The sequence below is a fragment of the Oncorhynchus clarkii genome, chromosome 15 (assembly GCF_045791955.1).
Source record: "Oncorhynchus clarkii lewisi isolate Uvic-CL-2024 chromosome 15, UVic_Ocla_1.0, whole genome shotgun sequence".
In the NCBI taxonomy this organism is placed as follows: Eukaryota; Metazoa; Chordata; class Actinopteri; order Salmoniformes; family Salmonidae; genus Oncorhynchus; species Oncorhynchus clarkii.
The window spans coordinates 8506820-8529736 of NC_092161.1; the positions used below are offsets into that span (position 1 = coordinate 8506820).

Sequence of the window (22917 nt, forward strand, 5' to 3'; positions counted from 1 at the left end):
ATTAAAAGACGCGCAGCATTGAACTCTCTGTCTCCTGCATTTCACTCCACACCCACGACACCCGGAGCATTACAACCCTAAGGCGCGCAGAGACCATCCCATTAAATAGTAAAGGGTCTGTTATCCCCTCACCTTTGACCCTGTTCCTCCTTGTTAGCCAAATAGCCAACTTCGCCTGAGCAAACAGAAAATTCAACAAAACACATTTGGCCTTCTCCTTAATCAAATACCTCTATCCCATTATAAACATCCCGACATTAAAAACCACCGCCAACCTCTCACACAGACATTCCAACAGAGACATTAAAGGCATTAACCTGGTGCACACAGAAAACACATGAATCACAGTTTCTTTCACTACACAGAAAGGACACCTCTGCCCGATTCCCGGTTCAACCCGTACCAACCAGCTGTTAGTGGCCAGGGCTCCACGAAGAACCCTCCACTGGAGGTCCCCTGACCTCTTTGGTACTGGGGGTTTGTAGATCCCCCTCCATCTAAAACCCACCATACTCTCCGCCCCACACACCCCCTGCCACTGTTGTGCCTTCACTCCTGTTAGGTTCCTAATGTTCCTTACCTTAATGCAGAGGTTGCAGAGGGCTGTACCTCCCACCCCTTCAAACTCCCCCATGCTCAGACGCCCTTGCCAGTCTCTGCCGTACTTGCAGTGGCGGAAACATTGGTGGCCCCAACCCCCTTGGCCACTCAAACCCCCCCCCCTACCCGGCTCAGACAGTGCCTCCTGGAGCTCCTCCAGGAATCTCTCCAGCAGCCTAAGAGACGTTATTCCTGTTTGTTGTGCCAAGACTTCCAGGGTTTTCCACCCCTCCTGTCCCAGCAGTCTCAGGTCACCCAGCCTTTGTAAACCCGCTGCCATCAGCCGACTGAACCGATCTCAAAGGGATGGCTGGGTTGTGGAAGATAGGCTCCTCCCACACCCACAGCCCAGGCTCCACCCCCTTCTCATGTGGGCCTTAGCAGCTGCCAGGTCCTCAGCACTGCAGAGTAAAACTCAGAGAGACCTGCTGTACTCAGCCTCTCCAGCCTCATGAGGAACAGCTGCCGGTCCAACCCTAGTTCACCAGCTCTCCTCAACAGCGCGCATGCTGGCTCCTTCCAGCCAACATCAGTATGGTACAGCAGTCTCTGCACCGCCTTTAGTCAGAAAGCAGCCATCCTGCTCTCCAGTTCCACCAGGCCCTGTCCTCCTTCGTGGACGGTCATGTACAACACTGCCGCCCTCAGCCAGTGATGGCCCGACCAGAAAAAGTTCACCAGCTTGCGTTCCAGGTCTGCGAGCAGCGGCGGGGGGGTTGAGGAAAACCAGTTTATGCCACAGGGAAGATGACACCAGGATGTTGATTATCAGCACCCTCTCTCTATATGACACTTGGGACAGGAACCACCTCCACCTGGCCAGTCTTGACACCACTGCCTGTGACAGCCCCTCCCAGTTCTTCCTGACCCACTTCTCCGAAGCCAGGTACACCTGCAAAACTTTAAGCCCTTCTCAACCCCACTGCAAACCCCCTGGAAGCAGAGGGGCCCTATCCCCCCATAACAGAGCTTTACTCTTGCCGATGATGAAGCTCCCTCGTACACCTTCAGACTAGTCTCTAGTGCCTGCATATCCTGACCATCCCTGACCATCACAGAAACATCATCTGCATATGCTGACACTGCTATGCCTGTCATCATATCCATGCCTGTACAGCACACTCCCTGCAGTCTCCTGCGTAGCAGTCCCAAAAAAGGCTCAATGGCTAGTGTATATAACTGCCCCGATAGAGGGCATTCTTGTCTAATGCCCCGTCTCACCCAGACTGGCCTACTGAGCCCCCCTCCCATCTTGGCCATGCATTACGCCCCAGCATACAACAGCTTTACACAGGTCAAAAAAGTATTCCCAAACACAGACATCACATTAAACAGATCATGGTCCACTCTATCAAAAGCCTGCTCTTGATCTAAAGAGACTAGTTCAAAGTTCAAATTAGAACCTCTCGACAAGTCCAACATGTCCCTGATTAAGAACAAGTTGTCTGTGATTGAGCGTCCCGGTACACAATATGTTTGGTCCTTATGTACTATCGAGTCCAAATGGGACTTCAGTCTGTTAGAGAGGACTTTGGCAAATATCTTGTAGTCCTCACAGAGTAATGCCACAGGCCTCCAGTTCTTAAGTTCACACAAGTCCTCTTTTTTGGGCAGGAGTGTCAGAGCCGCCCGACACATCGGCAACTCTCCTACCCCGACGCGTTCACGCAACATGCAAAAGAAGTCCTGTCCAATTATTCCGCAGAATGTTTTATAAAACTCCACTGGGAGTCCATCGACCCCCGGTGCACGACCGGGGTACATCTGGGTTACGGCCTCTGCCAGTTCATGGGACAACAGAGGAATGTCCATTTCATCACTCTGTGCCAGAGAGAGCTTAGGGAGTTCTGCAAACAAGACCTGAGCACACATGGGATCACACACAACTCAGTATAAAACGCCACACTCCCGCATCTCCCCCATCACAGAGGTCACCCGCCCATCAGACAGCCACATCTCCCCCACCACAGAGGTCACCCGCCCATCAGACAGCCGTAGACAATGCATACCCTTGGCTTCACCACTCTGTCTTTCCAAACCAAAGAAGAAGGAGATGGGAGCATCCATCTCCTTGAGCATGGAGAACCTGGCTCTTACAAGTGCTCCCTTTGCTTTAACCTGGAAAAAACTGCCCAGGTCCCTACGTAATTCAGCTAAATTAGCCTGGAGACCTACATTGCTCACCATCTCTACCTCCATCTCACTAATACAACGCTCTAGTTCCCCCAATACTCTCCTCGCCTCTGATGAGAGAGATGTACAGTGCCTTGCGAAAGTATTCGGCCCCCTTGAACTTTGCGACCTTTTGCCACATTTCAGGCTTCAAACATAAAGATATAAAACTGTATTTTTTTGTGAAGAATCAACAACAAGTGGGACACAATCATGAAGTGGAACGACATTTATTGGATATTTCAAACTTTTTTAACAAATCAAAAACTGAAAAATTGGGCGTGCAAAATTATTCAGCCCCTTTACTTTCAGTGCAGCAAACTCTCTCCAGAAGTTCAGTGAGGATCTCTGAATGATCCAATGTTGACCTAAATTACTAATGATGATAAATACAATCCAGCTGTGTGTAATCAAGTCTCCGTATAAATGCACCTGCACTGTGAAAGTCTCAGAGGTCTGTTAAAAGCGCAGAGAGCATCATGAAGAACAAGGAACACACCAGGCAGGTTGAGATACTGTTGTGAAGAAGTTTAAAGCCGGATTTGGATACAAAAATATTTCCCAAGCTTTAAACATCCCAAGGAGCACTGTGCAAGCGATAATATTGAAATGGAAGGAGTATCAGACCACTGCAAATATACCAAGACCTGGCCGTACCTCTAAACTTTCAGCTCATACAAGGAGAAGACTGATCAGAGATGCAGCCAAGAGGCCCATGATCACTCTGGATGAACTGCAGAGATCTACAGCTGAGGTGGGAGACTCTGTCCATAGGACAACAATCAGTCGTATATTGCTCAAATCTGGCCTTTATGGAAGAGTGGCAAGAAGAAAGCCATTTCTTAAAGATATCCATAAAAAGTGGTGTTTAAAGTTTGCCACAAGCCACCTGGGAGACACACCAAACATGTGGAAGAAGGTGCTTTGGTCAGATGAAACCAAAATTGAACTTTTTGGCAACAATGCAAAACGTTATGTTTGGCGTAAAAGCAACACAGCTGAACACACCATCCCCACTGTCAAACATGGTGGTGGCAGCATCATGGTTTGGGCCTGCTTTTCTTCAGCAGGGACAGGGAAGATGGTTAATTGGGGCTGAATAATTTTGCACGCCCATTTTTTCAGTTTTTGATTTGTTAAAAAAGTTTGAAATATCCAATAAATGTTGTTCCACTTCATGATTGTGTCCCACTTGTTGTTGATTCTTCACAAAAAAATACAGTTTTATATCTTTATGTTTGAAGCCTGAAATGTGGCAAAAGGTCGCAAAGATCAAGGGGGCCGAATACTTTATCAAGGCACTGTATATACTGTTTACAGAAAAGCCAAATTTGGACTTTCCCCACATCCCACCATTGACTCAGATACAACTCTCTCCGCTGCCCCCACCTTTCCCAAAAGGTCTGGAAACCCGAGCAAAAAGTGGCATCTTGTAAGAGCTTTTATATTGAACGTCCAATAGGATGCCTGCCGGGGCCCTGGTGAAATAGACAGCCGAGCCATTGTTATGTGGTGATCTGAAAACCCCACCGGGTGAATGGTAGCGGCCAACAGCCTATTGCTCCGATTCCTGGACAGGTAAAAACGATCAAGTCAGGCTGCACTCACCATAGCCCCAAAGACCTTCACCCATGTATACTGTCTGGTGTTGGGCTGCACTCACCCTAGCCCCAAAGACCTTCACCCATGTATACTGTCTGGTGTTGGGCTGCACACACCCTAGCCCCAAAAACCTTCACTCATGTATACTGTCTGGTGTTGGGCTGCACACACCCTAGCCCCAAAAACCTTCACTCATGTATACTGTCTGGTGTTGGGCTGCACTCACCCTTAGAGGTGGATCAGAGACTCACCATCAGCAAGAGCGACATCATTGATGTATACAGAGAAGAGGGTCGGCCCAAGAATTGAACCCTGTGGCACCCCCATAGAGACTGCCAGAGGCCCAGACAACAGGCCCTCCGATTTGACACACTGAACTCTATCAGGGAAGTAGTTGGTGAACCAGGCGAGGCAATCATTTGAGAAACCAAGGCTATCGAGTCTGCTGATGAGGATGTGGTGATTGACAGAGTTGAAAGCCTTGGCCAGGTCAATGAATACGGCTGCACAGTATTGTCTCTTATCGATGGCGGTTAAGATATCGTCTAGGACCTTGAGCATGGCTGAAGTGCACCCATGACCAGCTCTGAAACCAGATTGCTAAGCGGAGAAGGTGAGGTGGGATTCGAAATGGTCGGTAATCTGTTTGTTGACTTGGCATTCGAAGACCTTAGAAAGGCAGGGTAGGATAGATATAGGTCTGTAGCAGTTTGGGTCTAGAGTGCCCTCCCCTTTGAAGAGGGGGATGACCGCAGCTGCTTTCCAATCTTTCGGAATCTCAGACGACACAAAAGAGAGGTTGAACAGGCTAGTAATAGGGGTGGCAACAATTTCAGCAGATAATTTCAGAAAGAAAGGGTCCAGATGGTCTAGCCCGGTTGATTTATAGGGGTCCAGATTTTGCAGCTCTTTCAGAATATCAGCTGACTGGATTTGGGAGAAGGAGAAATGGGGAAGGCTTGGGCGAGTTGCTGTGGGGGGTACAGTGCAGTTGACCAGGGTAGGGGTAGCCAGGTGGAAAGTGTATGTGACAAATCAAATTTTATTTATAAAGACAAAACCCATGTTGTTTATTTTTGCTTTTACAACAAGCAGCCTACCCCTACACACCTCCTTTGAGGAGCAAATCTTTACAGACAGACCCGATACAAAGAGGACTGCTACCCCTGCACTAAAATTTGTCCCATGGCTCAACACACTTGCCCCTTTCCACCAGAGCCCCCAATCGACTTCATTCAACACATCATTATGAATCTCCTGCAGAAACAACACCTGTACTTTTTTGTTTTACATATTCACCCAACACACTTCTCTTTCCTGCATCTCTGGCACCATTTATATTGAGCGATCCTACCCGAAGAGTCTCCATAAGAAGTGGGAGAAAAGCCAGCAAAGAAAGAGACCAATAGCAATGCTCAAAAAGACCCAGTGTCAGAAAGAAACTATTCATCTAAACAGTGTCTGAAGGTCGACCCTTTCGCACTGTTGTGACCCACTTCCTTAACCGTTTCCTGGGTGAGAGGACACCATGCCCCTAATTTTTTCATAGCATGTTGTAATATTTTTTACAAACTTTCTCAGATCAGAAAAAAAGCCTCAAGATTAACGTTTTCCCCCTTGGTCTCATTCAGGAACGTTGTCAGTTCTCTCAACGTGTACTTTGACCCCTCTGCTTGACTGGCTGTCAGCTCCGACCCCATTGAAGAGGAGTCTGAAAAAAATAACTCCTCATCCTCCTCCTCAGACTCACTTTCCTCCTCATCTCTATCTCCCATCCTGACCACCTGCCCTTCCTCTCTGGTCAGGGCCTCCCCGCCAGCACCAGGCAAAGGTGCCATGGTGCCTTTGACCACACCCTTTTTCCTTTTCCGCTTGACCCCCCCCCCCCTCCCAGTCTCTTACACTTCCCCACTATACTCTCCTCATCCACCAGCATAACCTGACTAGACTCATCTACACCACCATCCATAGCATGACTAGACCCAGCCTCAGCTACCCCACCATCCATGGCATGACTAGGCCCAGCCTCAGCTACTCCACCATCCCTGGCATGACTAGGCCCAGCCTCATCTACACCACCATCCCTGGCATGACTAGGCCCAGCCTCGGCTGTCTGCATCTCATTACCCCCTGCACGTTGACCTTGATTTCCTACACTGGAGCTTGTGCCCTCACCTTGTCTATGGCCTTTATGTGGGCATGCTTATGCCCCAAATCCCCACACTCAAAACATCTGTGCAGGCAAACCCTGCATAGAGCCCCTCCCCATGCCTCACTTTAAAATGCACATTTAGCTGTTGCTCATTGTTATTCAGAAACATAAACACTTGCCTCCGGAACGAAACAACGTGATTAACGGCATCTGCCTGAAAACCTGTTGACAGTACACGAAAACCGCTAGCATACTTACCAAACGACTCAGCTCTTTCCTGATTTGATCCTCCGTAATAAACGGAGGCAAATTTGCAACTACCACCCTGGTCGAAGGGGTAGAAAGAGGAAAAGACCAAGAAAAGAATCAAGAAAGTTATTAGGACAGAGCCCTCCACACCAAACACAAGAGAGAGAGAAATAAATATATATATAAAGAGAGAGAGCACTAAAGAGAGAGAGAGCACGAGAGAGAGAGAGCACTAGAGAGAAGAGAGCACTAGAGGGAGGAGAGCACTAGAGGGAGAGAGAGAGGGAGAGAGAGAGAGAGAGCACTAGAGAGAGAGAGCACTAGAGAGAGAGAGCACTAGAGAGAGAAAGAGAGAGAGAAATATATAAAGAGAGAGAGAAATATATATATAAAGAGAGAGAGAGAGAGAGAGAGAGAGAGAGAGAGAGAGAGAGAGAGAGAGAGAGAGAGAGAGAGAGAGAGAGAGAGAGAGAGAGAGAGAGAGAGAGAGAGAGAGAGAGAGAGAGAGAGAGAGAGAGAGAGAGAGAGATAGATAGATAGATAGATAGATAGATAGATAGATAGATAGATAGATAGATAGATAGATAGATAGATAGATAGATAGATAGATAGATAGATAGAGAGAGAGAGAGAGAGGGCTTATTATCTCTGCTGACCATAGGTCCAGGTGGGCCGTCTTGTCCAGAAGAACCAGGAAGTCCTTGTTCACCCTGAGAAGAGAAAAACCATCCAATTAAAGTCCAGCATTACAACATTCTGTAACTCTTATTGCCTCATATTGATTTCCTGTGCCCGGCACCATGATTAATTGCAGGAATAGCGCAAAAAAAGTGTGTTTGAATAAACAACAAAAATATATAAAGGACAAGCCAAATGGTACTATCGATTATTCCATGAGCACTGTTGTCAGACAGCTTTAGGGCTGTTTGGTCTCTCTCTCTCTGTGTGTACACGTGTGTGTGTGTGTGTGTGTGTGTGTGTGTGTGTGTGTGTGTGTGTGTGTGTGTGTGTGTGTGTGTGCATGTGTATTTCAGGAAAGATGAACTTTGGGATCTCAGACTTACAACGGGGCCGGGGATTCCACGCAGACCTTCTGGACCGGTCTTTCCCGAGGGCCCCTGGGGGCCGACTGGGCCAGCTTTACCTGGGGGTCCCTCGGCTCCAGACTCACCCTATAGTACAGGACAAGACTGTCACAATGACACAACTCTAGATATCCACATGTCATTTCCAACTGGTTTGATAGATGCTCTCTGTGTAATGACAATGTGTCTGGCTAGCAGGTAAACAACATGTCTTAATGTGTTATGGATCTCTTCATGTGTTATGGATCTCTTTATGTGTTCTGGATCTCTTTATGTGTTCTGGGTCTCTCTATGTGTTCTGGGTCTCTCTATGTGTTCTGGATCTCTATATGTGTTCTGGATCTCTTTATGTGTTCTGGATCTCTTTATGTGTTCTGGGTCTCTCTATGTGTTCTGGATCTCTTTATGTGTTCTGGATCTCTTTATGTGTTCTGGATCTCTTTATGTGTTCTGGATATCTTTATGTGTTGTAGATCTCTTTATGTGTTCTAGATCTCTTTATGTGTACTAGATATCTTTATGTGTTCATAATGATCTAACCCCTAACAACAGATCATAGACTGGGTTCTTATCCACTTCACGTCCTTTTCGTGTGTACTGTCAAAGAGACATTCCTTCGACTGCGTTGAGCTTCAGGTGACTATAGCCTAGTCTTATGTTCACAGAGCAGCATAGATAACATCTGGAGGGTTAGATAACAATGAGATTGATTGATGTGAAACAACAATGCCCAGTCTAAACCATAGCAGAGTGGGATAGGGCTAGAGACAACTGGCATACAGACTTGTTACATGTCAGAGCTAGATACAGCACAGTACGTTTCAACAAATTAAGGTACAACACATAGTAAACACATTAAAAACACACAAACTGAATCTGAGCTAAAATAGGCTGTGTGAGTTCCGACTTCCTGGGGGTTTTGTGTTTTAATTTGGGAGGAGGGGAGAGAGATTAAAGGAGAAGGGAAGAGGGGACAGGGATGAGGGATGAGGGGAGAGGGAAGAGTGGAGAGGGATGAGGGGAGAGGGATGAGGGGACAGGGATGAAGGGAGAGAGATTAAAGGAGAAGGGAAGAGGGGACAGGGATGAGGGGAGAGGGATGAGGGGAGAGAGATTAAAGGTGAAGGGAAGAGGGGACAGGGATGAGGGAAGAGTGGAGAGGGTGGAGGATGAGGGAACAGGGAAGTGGGGTGAGGGGTGAGGCATCAGGGCTTGCTGTGGAGTCTGGAGATCCTGAGGCTGCTCTCTGGTTAAAGGCTGAATTGATTTTGTAGGTTACCTTGGTGCCCTTCTCTCCTTGTCTACCCTCTGTACCGGCAGATCCTGGGGGGCCCTGAGGAAGACGAGAAGACACGCTTTAGTATCACACAGCATTGTGTTCTTGTGTGTGTGTGTGTGTGCATGCATGCGCATGAATAATGTCTGTGTGTGTTGTCATGGAAAATTGTAAGATTATACTATAGTCTTTGTATTGCATTAGAATGGTTGTTTTATTCGACAGAATAGAGTATTCTGTTAACTATTGTGTGTGTGTGTTCCACTGAGGATGGGCCTCTATGAGATAACACTGACAGAGGAGATTTACGATGTCTTTGGGTAATAAAGCCTAAAGAGCATTCCAGACAACATGAGGTAATGTTTTTGTGCTATACCGTACCAGGGTGAGACGGGTCCCAGTTTGGAGTAGGAGGGGGCCAGACACTGGTCTTTACAATGAGAACTGTTGACACAGCAGTAACTCTGTGCTATGTTTTATAGATATCTTTCATACAAATCTTAAACTATGTGAACTGTTTTAAGAACTGTGGTTCGTCATGTAAGTTGAGAGGGGTGTATCTTGGCTGTAAAAGATCTTTGTACTTTTCTGGTGGTACTTTTCATTGGTTCATTAGAGATAGCGCATCATTGAAAGTCAAAAAGCTCTTAATAAAAATAATATGTTTTTTTTATTTTACCCGTTTTTTTCTCCCCAATTTCATGGTATCCAATTGTTGTAGTAGCTACTATCTTGTCTCATCGCTACAACTCCTTTACGGGCTCAGAAGAGACGAAGGTTGAAAGTCATGCGTCCTCCGATACACAACCCAACCAAGCCGCACTGCTTCTTAACACAGCGCGCATCCAACCCGGAAGCCAGCTGCACCAATGTGTCGGAGGAAACACTGTGCACCTGGCGACCTTGGTTAGCGCGCACTGCGCCCGGCCCGCCACAGGAGTCGCTCGTGCGCGATGAGACAAGGATTTCCCTACCGGCCAAACCCTCCCTAACCCAGACGACGCTAGGCCAATTGTGCGTAGCCCCACGGACCTCCTGGTCGCGGCCGGTTACGACAGAGCCTGGGCGCAAACCCAGAGTCTGTGGTGGCACTGCAGTACAGCGCCCTTAACCACTGCACAACCCGGGAGGCCAAAAAGATTAAGTTTAAGTGTAACTCTGACTGGTGTGTAGTTTGTAACTCTGACTGGTGTGTAGTTTGTAACTCTGACTGGTGTGTAGTTTGTAACTCTGACTGGTGTGTAGTTTGTAACTCTGACTGGTGTGTAGTTTGTAACTCTGACTGGTGTGTAGTTTGTAACTCTGACTGGTGTGTAGTTTGTAACTCTGACTGGTGTGTAGTTTTTAACTCTGACTGGTGTGTAGTTTGTAACTCTCCTCATTTGGTAAAGAATAGAAAAATGCCACCACAGTGTTTGTTTATTAGTCTGTTCATGTCTGCATGTCTGCAGTCAACAACAACATTGTGAGGGCAGTAATTCAGGTCAATTGTAACAAATCGTTGCGGTGAAATACAGCCGTTGGATATCAAATCAAACGCACCAGTAAGAACCCAGAGTTGAGTACTGAGGAAATGAGAAGTTGCTTGAACAAACTTTTGTCTACGGGGCTGTACTTGAAGATAAAAAAATAAACCTAGAAACAAATGCTAGACATAGTAATATTGACATTTTAGTCCTTCAAACAGATGCTCTTATCCAGAGCGTACAATAGTGAGTGCATATATTTTTGACACTGGTCCCCACGAAGGAATTGAACCCAAAACCCTGGCATTGCAAGTGCCATGCTCTACCATCTGAGTCACACAGGACCATACCACAACCTCGAAAATATTTCATTCCTGAATTAGGGGTTGAAAATGACAGTAATAAATCCATTAATAACCAGTTCATATCTAGTAGTTTCAGTATTCCCCCCGAAAACATCTTCATTCAATCCAACACGGATGAAAACCAGAGTCTTGATCAAATCTCCTTGAAAAGTACACCTCAATCTACCCACAAATTTGCAAAGAAAATCTGTTTGACTGAACGGGAGTGTGGACATGCTTCAAACATATAACACATACACACACACACACACACACACACACACACACACACACACACACACACACACACACACACACACACACACACACACACACACACACACACACACACACACACACACACACACACACACACACACACACACACACACACACACACACAGGTCTCCGATCACGGCAAGGGTTTCCAGGTGATGTGTTCTCTCTGGCCACCTCGCAGCCTAAGGCTGTCTCTTTCAACTATACAAGGGGTCCTCACATCAAAACCCCATGCAGTCCACAGAGAGGCACACTTCTCTGATCAGACAGCATGGGAAAGCAGGGATGGCAGCAGGGCTGTGTGTTTTGACTGAGTTCCCGTGTAGAGATGGCAGCAGGGCTGTGTGTTTTGACTGAGTTCCCGTGTAGAGATGACAGCAGGGCTGTGTGTTTTGACTGAATTCCCTGTGTATAGATGACAGCAGGGCTGTGTGTTTTGACTGATTTAGAGATATGGCCTACAGGGCAGCATTGGCTTTGTTTCTCTGCTTTCACCCTCACTTGAGTTGTGAGCGATAGGCTAACATGATGCTACTTCTGTTAACCCAAACTGCTGACTACCTACTGCAGTTGTCCAACTCTTCCAACCATATTCTGTTAACACCAAACTGCTGACTACATACTGCTGTTGTCCCTACTCTTCCAACCATATTCTGTTAACACCAAACTGCTGACACATACTGTAGTTGTCCAACTCTTCCAACCATATTCTGTTAACACCAAACTGCTGACTACCTACTGTAGTTGTCCCTACTCTTCCAAACATATTCTGTTAACACCAAACTGCTGACTACATACTGCTGTTGTCCCTACTCTTCCAACCATATTCTGTTAACACCAAACTGCTGACTACATACTGTAGTTGTCCAACTCTTCCAACCATATTCTGTTAACACCAAACTGCTGACTACCTACTGTAGTTGTCCCTACTCTTCCAACCATATTCTGTTAACACCAAACTGCTGACTACCTACTGTAGTTGTCCCTACTCTTCCAACCATATTCTGTTAACACCAAACTGCTGACTACATACTGCTGTTGTCCCTACTCTTCCAACCATATTCTGTTAACACCAAACTGCTGACTACCTACTGCTGTTGTCCCTACTCTTCCAACCATATTCTGTTAACACCAAACTGCTGACGACATACTGTAGTTGTCCCTACTCTTCCAACCATATTCTGTTAACACCAAACTGCTGACTACATACTGTAGTTGTCCCTACTCTTCCAACCATATTCTGTTAACACCAAACTGCTGACTACCTACTGCTGTTGTCCCTACTCTTCCAACCATATTCTGTTAACACCAAACTGCTGACGACATACTGTAGTTGTCCAACTCTTCCAACCATATGAAATAGTATTGGGAATATTCGTGATCTGTTTGTTGTCTTGTCTTGGGGTAGTATAAATACAACAGCAGTCTAAAAACAAATGAACTATCCTAAACTGTAAATGGTATGTCTTTCCAGATAAATATCTATATTGAGACAAAAATCAAACCTTTCAGATAAAAATAAATGAGATTGAAATAACTAAAGAATGTCTCTGGTGCTAAGTGGATTTAGACAGTGCCTGAAGGAGCAGGAGAGAGATTTCAGCTTCATTTCAAATTGCTATTGGTAAACTGCTGAGGAAGTAAAAACACCCTGCAACGTTAAATGCAAAACAACTCTACCCCAAAATTACTGATTCAGGGGAGCAGAATGCCTGGGAGTTGCAGAAATCGTTCTAGGTAAACATTTTTTGGGGATGCAGATAAAATAGCTATGATGATGAAATAGCCATTTTCCTAAAATAATCCCTTGGCCATTAGGAGCTGCATGTTGATATGATGCTAAATACTCTGAATATAAATTTCGTCAAGCACATTGTAAAAGCAATTGGCTGTTTTTGTGTCAGTTGTAAATTGCAGCTATTTGAGCTATTGGCCTGTGTCATAGCTGTTGCAGAAGATAGCTCGAGACAGCGATTTCTTTGAGAAATGTGGGACAATAAGTGCCACTTTTCTTTTAAAGAAAGAATTTAACATCCGTCAAAAGGAAGTTCATGCACTATTTGGGATTCACTAATTTCGGGTGCTTTCAACTAATATTAGCCTACCATGAATGATGTTACACTTGATGAGTTCCCAGGGAAAGTCAAAGAGGATTTACAGTGCCTTTCAGAAGGTATTGAGACCCTTGACTTTTTCCACATTTTGTTATGTTACAGCCTTACTCCAAAATGTATTTAAAACAATAAATAATCGTCAATCTACACACAATACCCAATAATGACAAAGCGGTACTTTACTCAGTACTTTGTTGAAGCACCTTTGGCAGTGATTACAGCCTCGAGTCTTCTTGGGTATGACGCTACAAGCTTGGCACACCTGTATTTGGGGCGTTTCTCACATTCTTCTCTGCAGATCCTCTCAAGCTCTTTCAGTTTGGATGGGGAGCGTTGCTGCATAGTATTTTCAGGTCTCTCCAGAGATGTTCAATCAGGTTTAAGTTTGGGCTCTGGCTCAGCCACTCAAGGACAATCAGAGACTTGTCCAGAAGCCACTCCTGCATTGTCTTGGCTGTGTGCTTAGGGTCGTTGTCCTGTAGCGAGGTGAACCTTCGCCCCCCAGTCTGAGGTCCTGAGCGCTCTGGAGCAGGTTTTCATCAAGGATCTCTCTGTACTTTGCTTTGTTCATCTTTCCCTCGATCCTGACTAGTCTCCCAGTCCCTGCCGCTGAAAAACATCCCCACAGCATGATGCTGCCACCATCATGCTTCACCGTAGGGATGGTGCCAGGTTTCCTCCAGATGTGACGCTTGGCATTCAGGCCAAAGAATTCAATCTTGGTTTCATCAGACCAGAAAATCTTATTTCTCATGGTCTGAGAGTCTATAGGTGGCTTTTGGCAAACTCCAAGCGGGCTGTTATGTGCCTTTTACTGAGGAGTGACTTCCGTCTGGCCACTCTACCATAAATGCCTGATTGGTGGAGTGCTGCAGAGATGGTTGTCCTTCTGGAAGGTTCTCCTATCTCCACAAAGGAACTCTAAAGCTCTGTCAGAGTGACCATCGAGTTCTTGGTGACCTCCCTGACTAAGTACCTTCTCCCCCTGATTGCTCAGTTTGGCCGGGCAGCCAGATTTAGGAAGCGTCTTGGTGGTTCCAAACTTCTTCCATTTAAGAATGATGGAGACAACTGTGTTCTTGGGGACCTTCAATGCTGCAGAATTTTTTTGTACGCTTCCCCAGGTTTGTTTCTCGTCACAATCCTGTCTCAGAGCTCCACTGACAATTCCTTCAACCTCATATGGCTTAGTTTTGGGACCTTATATAGACAGGTGTGTGCCTTTCTAAATCATGTCCAATCAATTGAATTTACCACAGGTGGACTCAATCAATTTGTAGAAACATCTAAATGATGATCAATGAAAAGAGGATGCACCTGAGCTCAACTTTGAGTCTCATAGCAAAGGGTCTGAATACTTATGTAAATAAGGTATTTCTGTTTTTAATTTTTAATACATTTGCAAAAATGTCTAACAACCTGTTTTAACTTTGTCATTATGGGGTATTGTTTGTAGATTGTTGAGGATTTTATTTATTTTAATCAATTGTAGATTAAGACTGTAATGTAACAAATTGCGGAGAAGGTCAAGTGGTCTGAATACTTTCCGAAGGCACTGTACATGGTAGCAGCCTTACACAGTGAAATCAGACATGATGTTCCTCTTTGGAAAAGGGTCATCATCATAACAAAATGTATTTTCATTTCAAGCTACATCTTTATCTTTGCCTCAGAGACCAACATTTCAGGAAAGTCCATTTTTACCTGTGAACTGAGTTGGTGACGGCTGACCTGCCTCCGTAATGACATGTCACTACACTACAACCATACAATCTAATGTCACCCCAAGACATCTGAGTAATGACATGTCACTACACTACAACCATACAATCTAATGTCACCCCAAGACATCTGAGAAATGACATCTCACTACACAACAACCATACAATCGGCAGGTAGCCTAGTGGTTAGAGTGTTGGGCCAGTAACCGAAAGGTTACCGAAAGGTTACTGGCTCGAATCCCTGAGCTGACAAGATAAAATCTGTCGTTCTGCCCCTGAGCAAGGCAGTTAACCCACTGTTCCCCGCCGGGTGCTGTGGATGTCGATTAAGGCAGCCCCCCCCCCCCCACCCCCCACCCCCCCGCACCTCTCTGATTCAGATCGGTTGGGTTAAATGCAGAAGACACATTTCAGTTGAAGGCATTCAGTTGTATATTCCTGTAGACAAGCCCCGAGGAGGGACAGATAGATATCTCTGTCCTGAAAATACCCATCATACCCTCTCTGTTCTTCTAGCGTTATTCCATGGCTGTCAGTCAAAGTAGCCCAGATCAACAGTGTGTCAGGGGAGATTTTGCTCTCTCTCTAGACAGTAAATTCGTTTTGGGCCTGGTGCTTTTTTTTCCTCACAGAGAAAAGAAAACAGAAGCTACAGTATTTCACAAAGCATGCCATGACTATGAAATTGATACACCATATATACAAAAGTATGTGGACACCACTTCAAATGAGTGGATTTGGCTATTTCAGCTACACCCGTTGCAGACAGGAGTCTAAAATCTAGCACACAGCCATGCAATCTCCATAGTAAACATTGGCAGTAGAATGGCCTTATTGAAGAGCTCAATGACTTTCAACTTGGCATGGTCATAGGATGCCACATTTCCAACAAAGTCAGTTAGTCAAATTTCTGCCCTGCTGGAGCTGCCCCGGTCAACTGTAAGTGCTCTTACTGTGAAGTGGAAACGTCTAGGAGCAACAACGGCTCAGCTGTGAAGTGGTAGGCCACACAAGCTCACAGAACAGGACCGAAGCACGAAGCGCGTAAAAATCATCTGTCCTCGGTTGCAACACTCACTAGCAAATTCGAAAATGCCTCTGGAAGAGTGGATGCTGTTATAGCAGCAAAAGGGGGGAACAACTCCGTATTGATTCCCATGATATTGGAATGAGATGTTCGATGAGCAGGGATCCACATACTTTTGGTCATGTAGTGTAGTCTTTCATTTCCATGTATAGACAGCTCAGTGGGCTTTGAGGTAGCTCTGACCCTGAAAATCCCAAATTGTTTTTCCTCGCCCACTTTTGATAATAATGAAACATTCAGACTTCTCCGGGTGGGGGTGGGGGTGGGGGTGGGGGGATTGTTGTAGAGTTTGAATGGATGGTTTAGGGTAAAGAATTCTCACCTGATGACTCTAATCAACAACGACTGGGTGCATTTCTATGTCTGGTTTAATAATAAGATGAATACAACGCATAGAACTGTGTGTCAATAGGGGTTGGATATGGGACAATGGGACTCGGTCAAAACATCTAGGCCAAAATGGGATCAATGAGTTACCATTAAATCAAATCAAATCCAAATTGTATTAGTCACATGCTCCAAATACAACAGGGAAACGCTTACTTACAAGCCCCTAACCAACAATGCTTGTTATGGCTGGGGGCAGTATTGAGTAGCTTGGATGAATAAGGTGCCCAGATTAAACTGTTTGCTACTCAGCCCCAGTTGCTAATATATGCCTATTATTAGTAGATTTGGATAGAAAACACTCTGAAGTTTCTAAAACTGTTTGAATGATGTCTGTGAGTATAACAGAACTCATATGGCAGGCAAAAACCTGAGAGAAAATCCAACCAGGAAGTGGGAAATCTGAGGTTTGTAGTTTTTCAACTCATTGCCTATCGAATATACAGTGTCTATGGGTTCATATTGCACTTCCTAAGGCATCCACTAGATGTCAATAGTCTTTAGAACCTTGTTTGATGCTTCTACTGTGAAGGAGGGGGGAATGGCAGCTGAATGAGTCAGTGGTCTGTCAGAGTGGCATGAGCTGGTCACGCGCATTCACGTGAGAGTTAGTTTGCGTTCCATTGCAATTCTACAGACAAAGGCATTCTCCGGTTGGAACAATATTGAAGATTTATGTTAAAAACATCCTAAAGATTGATTCTATACTTCGTTTGACCTGTTTCTACGGACTGTAACGGAACCTTTTGACTTTTCGTCTGGCCTGCACGTCATACATTTGGGCTAAACGCGTGAACAAAAAGGATTTGGACATAAATGGACTTTATCGAACAAATCAAACATTTATTGTGAAACTGGGATTCCTGGGAGTGCATTCAGATGAAGATCATCAAAGGTAAGTGAATATTTCTAATGTTATTTCTGACTTCTGTTGACTCCACAACATGGCGGATATCTGTATGGCTTGATTTGTTGTCTGAGTGCTGTACTCAGATTTTTGCATGGTGTGCTTTTTCAGTAAAGCTTTTTTGAAATCTGACGCAGCGGTTGCATTAACAAGAAGTGTATCTATAATTCCCTGTATAATAGTTATATCTTTTATCAATGTTTATTATGAGTATTTCTGTAAATTGATGTGGCTCTCTGCAATATCACCGGATGTTTTGGAACTACTGAACATAGCGCGCCAATGTAAACTCAAACAAAACAATTTTTGTATATAAATATGAACTTTATCGAACAAAACATAGATGTATTGTGTAACATGAAGTCCTATGAGTGTCATCTGATGAAGTTCAAAGGTTAGTGATTCATTTTATCTCTATTTCTGCTTTTTGTGTTATTCTGTGACTAGGTACTGACCTAACATAATCGTTTGGTGTGCTTTCGTCGTAAAGCCTTTTTGAAATCGGACACTGTGGCTGGATTTACAACAAGTTTATCTTTAAAATGGTGTAAAATACTTCTATGTTTGAGGAATTTTAATTATGAGATTTCTGTTGTTTTGAATTTGGCGCCCTGCACTTTCACTGGCAGTTGTCACATCGATCCCGTTAACGGGATTCAAGGCATAAGAAGTAAAAAAATAAATAAGAATAAGAAATAAAAGTAACAAGTACTTAAATAGCAGCAGTAAAATAACAATAGCGAGACTATATATAGGGAGGTACCGGTACAGAGTCAATATGCGGGGGCACCGGTTGGTCGAGGTAATTGAGGTAATATGTAAGTTAAGGTAGAGTTTTTAAAATGACTATGCATAGATAATCACAACAGGGAGTAGTAGCAGTGTAAAAGGGAAGAGGGGGGGGGGGGGGATGCAAATAGTAAAAACACAATATAACGTACTATAATTGTTCAATCTTTTATCTGATATGGGTCAAAGTGATATTGACATCTGTGGTGTGTTGGTTGTGATGATGATGAACACGATGATGAAGATGCTTAGACCTACTCTTTTGCCGGGGGGACCAGGCGGACCAGATTCACCAGATGGACCAGGGGGACCCTAGAGGACAGAAGACGTACAAAATAGAAGAAGAGACGAGGAACGAGAGTTAGGAGTCTTTGCAAAAAAATTAACACAGTCTGTTGTGAATAAAGGTATATTAACATGATGTAGAGGATTAGTATGTGAAATCTGCAATGGATTGTCCAATATCCTAACAAATAGATAACTATGTGACCACATATTGACATTAGACAGGTATGAATTGTAAAAGGTTTAACTAATATCTACGAGTGGAGTAAGACAGTCTGAAATATCGCGTCGGTTTTCAGAATCAACTTCATGCAATTATCTCAAAGTTAATTAGATGCAATCGCAGCACATTTCGGTGTACTTAACCAAATATTTGAACAACACAAATGAGAAAGTGGAGAATACAACTCTTGAGCAGATAGGAATTAACAGAATTATTCAACTGCGTAATTTGGTTTATAGTGAAAATCTCCATTGTTATTTCAGAGAATTAAAAATGATTTTAAAGTTGAACTTCACTGAAACATTACAAAACCTTATTTTACTTTAACTTCAAATGACACTTCAAAATACCTTACTCTGATACCACAAACTTTATATAATACCTAACACTTTATACAATACCTTACTCTGATACCTAATACTTTACACAATACCTTTCTCTGATACCTTATACTTTATGTAATACCTTACTCTGATACCTAATACTTTACACAATACCTTACTCTGATACCTAATACTTTACACAATACCTTACTCTGATACCTTATACTTTATGTAATACCTTACTCTGATACCTTATACTTTACATAGCACCTTACTCTGATACCTTATACTTTATATAATACCTTACTCTGATACAATACTTTACACAATACTCTGACACCTTACTCTGATACCTTAATACATAACACCTTACTCTGATACTTTTACATAACACCTTACTCTGATACCTTATACTTTATATAATATCTAACACTTTACATAATACCTTACTCTGATACCTTATACTTTATATAATATCTAACACTTTACATAATACCTTACTCTGATACCTTATACTTTATATAATATCTAACACTTTACATAATACCGTACTCTGATACCTTATACTTTACATAACACCTTACTCTGATACCTTATACTTTACATAACACCTTACTCTGATACCTAATACTTTACATAATATCTAACACTTTACACAATACCTTACTCTGATACCTTATACTTTACATAACACCTTACTCTGATACCTTATACTTTACATAACACCTTACTCTGATACCTTATACTTTACATAACACCTTACTCTGATACCTAATACTTTACACAATACCTTACTCTGATACCTTATACTTTATATAATATCTAACACTTTACACAATACCTTACTCTGATACCTTATACTTTATACAATACCTTACTCTGATACCTTATACTTTATGTAATACCTTACTCTGATACCTAATACTTTATATAACACCTTACTCTGATACCTAACACTTTACATAACACCTTACTCTGATACTTTACACTTTACACAACACCTTACTCTGATATCTTACACTTTACATAACACCTTACACTTTACATACTACTTTACAATGTACATACTACCTTACTCTGATACCATACACTTCACATAATACATGACACGTTACTTAATCATTTAATATGATACCTTACACTTTGCATAATCCTTTACTATGACACCTTACACTTTACATAATACATTACACTTGAAATAACACCTTACCCTGATACTTTAGACTTTACATAATACCTTACTCTGATACCTTACACTTTACACAACACCTTACTCTGATACCTTTACATAACACCTTACTCTGATACCTTATACTTTACATAATATCTAACACTTTCTACAATACCTTACTCTGATACCTTATACTTTATATAATATCTAACACTTTCTACAATACCTTACTCTGATACCTTATACTTTATATAATATCTAACACTTTATACAATACCTTACTCTGATACCTTACACTTTTAATAAAACATTACACTTTACACAATAGCTTACTCTGATACCGTACACTTTACCTTACTCTGATACCTTACACTTTACACAATACCTTACACTCTACTTAATACCGTACTCTGATACCCTACACTTTAAATAATACCTTACACTTTAAATAATACCTTACACTGTATATACTACCTTATTCTGATACCTTGTACTTTAAATAATAGCTTACAGTTTACATAATACCTTACTTTGATACCTTACATATTACATAGTACATTACTCTGAGGCAAACACACACACAAACATGAACTCATTCCTAATGCTAAGAGTAAAAACAGTTTTCTTCGATTTCCCAGCACTTGTAAATCTATTTACATTCGTAAATGTTAATGCTTTTTGATATTCACACACCCGAACAAAGGCTTAAATAATCAGATTTGTTGTTCATATTTCTAAACAAATATTAAGAACTCTGTACATACTATTACTCATATACCAGATCTGAAGAAGAAAATTGTATGACTCAATGTTCTCTATTGCAGGTACTTATTCACAAATGCAAGCTTATGGTAATGTATTACAGGCAAAGCACACAGGGGGTTGTATCGGTTATGTTGGATAGGATATGCGAGGCTATTCATATATAGACGATTAGGACAGACTAATGGCAAATGGTGATGGTAATACACTCATACAGTCGCCCACTCTACCCTGCTGCAAATTGGAATTCAGAGCTGTGTAAAATTGTTGATTTTGTGTTTATAATATTTATGACATATGGACTTACAGGTTGACCAGATTCACCATCCTCTCCTTTCTCTCCTGCAGAGCCGTCAGTTCCCTAGAGAGAGAGAAGAAACACAAACATGTACATGTGAGATGGGGTCACCACGATCTGATTCCATTACAAATGACCATTCCTGGTAGCAGTGGGAGTCACTGTACACATACAGTACACACTATACGCATGGAACGGCATTACAGTCTGACTGACAGTGATGGCATCTCATAATACTGGTATCTTTACAGCCGGATTAGTTGGAATAATAATACATTAAGGCATGAATCAAAGACGTGATGCTCACAGCAACACCAGCTTCACCCGGTGGACCAGGATCTCCAGGGAAACCAACCGGACCCTGGAGAGACAGGGGGGAAAAAAAACATAAAAAGTGTATAGATATATTTTATTATATTACACAATATTACATTATTCAACCTAAGTGGACAAGGAACAATATATTGTTTGTGCCTAATGACTGTTGTAAATCTGATGGTGAGAGGTTTAGCTGTCCCCCCCCCCCCAACCATATCGACTATCAATGGCAGTTTGTGTAAAACTTAGCTCCTACATTCTACAAACAGTAATGTCAGCATTCGCCACAGTTCACTACTCTATTGAAATAGACAAGATGTCTTAAAAACGTGTACGTGGTTCTATCACTGAGAGCTGATGTCTTATGGGAGTAGAGAGTGACTCTTACAGGATTTCCCTTGGGTCCATCATCTCCAGGGGGTCCTTTGGCGCCTGCGGGTCCGGAAGCTCCAGGTGGTCCTGCCTCTCCTTTGTCTCCTCTCTCGCCTTCAGGTCCCTGTAGAGAACAACAGATGGCATCAATATTAATTTAGGTCCCTGTAGAGAACAACAGATGGCATCAATATTAATTTAGGTCCCTGTAGAGAACAACAGATGGCATCAATATTCATGTAGGTCCCTGTAGAGAACAACAGATGGCATCAATATTCATTTAGGTCCCTGTAGAGAACAACAGATGGCATCAATATTCATGTAGGTATCTGTAGAGAACAACAGATGGCATCAATATTCATGTAGGTCTCTGTAGAGAACAACAGATGGCATCAATATTCATGTAGGTCTCTGTAGAGAACAACAGATGGCATCAATATTCATGTAGGTCTCTGTAGAGAACAACAGATGGCATCAATATTCATGTAGGTATCTGTAGAGAACAACAGATGGCATCAATATTCATTTAGGTCCCTGTAGAGAACAACAGATGGCATCAATATTCATGTAGGTATCTGTAGAGAACAACAGATGGCATCAATATTCATGTAGGTCTCTGTAGAGAACAACAGATGGCATCAATATTCATGTAGGTCTCTGTAGAGAACAACAGATGGCATCAATATTCATTTAGGTCTCTGTAGAGAACAACAGATGGCATCAATATTCATGTAGGTATCTGTAGAGAACAACAGATGGCATCAATATTCATTTAGGTCCCTGTAGAGAACAACAGATGGCATCAATATTCATGTAGGTATCTGTAGAGAACAACAGATGGCATCAATATTCATGTAGGTCTCTGTAGAGAACAACAGATGGCATCAATATTCATGTAGGTCTCTGTAGAGAACAACAGATGGCATCAATATTCA

The 22917-nt window shown here is 43.0% G+C and overlaps 1 protein-coding gene across 1 annotated transcript in view; it reads right to left on the minus strand.

Moving 5' to 3' along the window:
- Positions 1-22917, minus strand: part of LOC139366890 (collagen alpha-1(XI) chain-like) — a 166321-nt gene that overhangs the window by 13454 nt on the left and 129950 nt on the right. The window contains exons 49-55 of the mRNA XM_071104629.1: positions 21999-22106; positions 21600-21653; positions 21302-21355; positions 18489-18542; positions 9140-9193; positions 7840-7947; positions 7432-7485 (exon numbers count right to left, since the gene is read on the minus strand). Of these exons, the coding sequence (XP_070960730.1) occupies positions 7432-7485; positions 7840-7947; positions 9140-9193; positions 18489-18542; positions 21302-21355; positions 21600-21653; positions 21999-22106 (486 nt within the window). The remainder of the gene's footprint in view (positions 1-7431; positions 7486-7839; positions 7948-9139; positions 9194-18488; positions 18543-21301; positions 21356-21599; positions 21654-21998; positions 22107-22917) is intronic.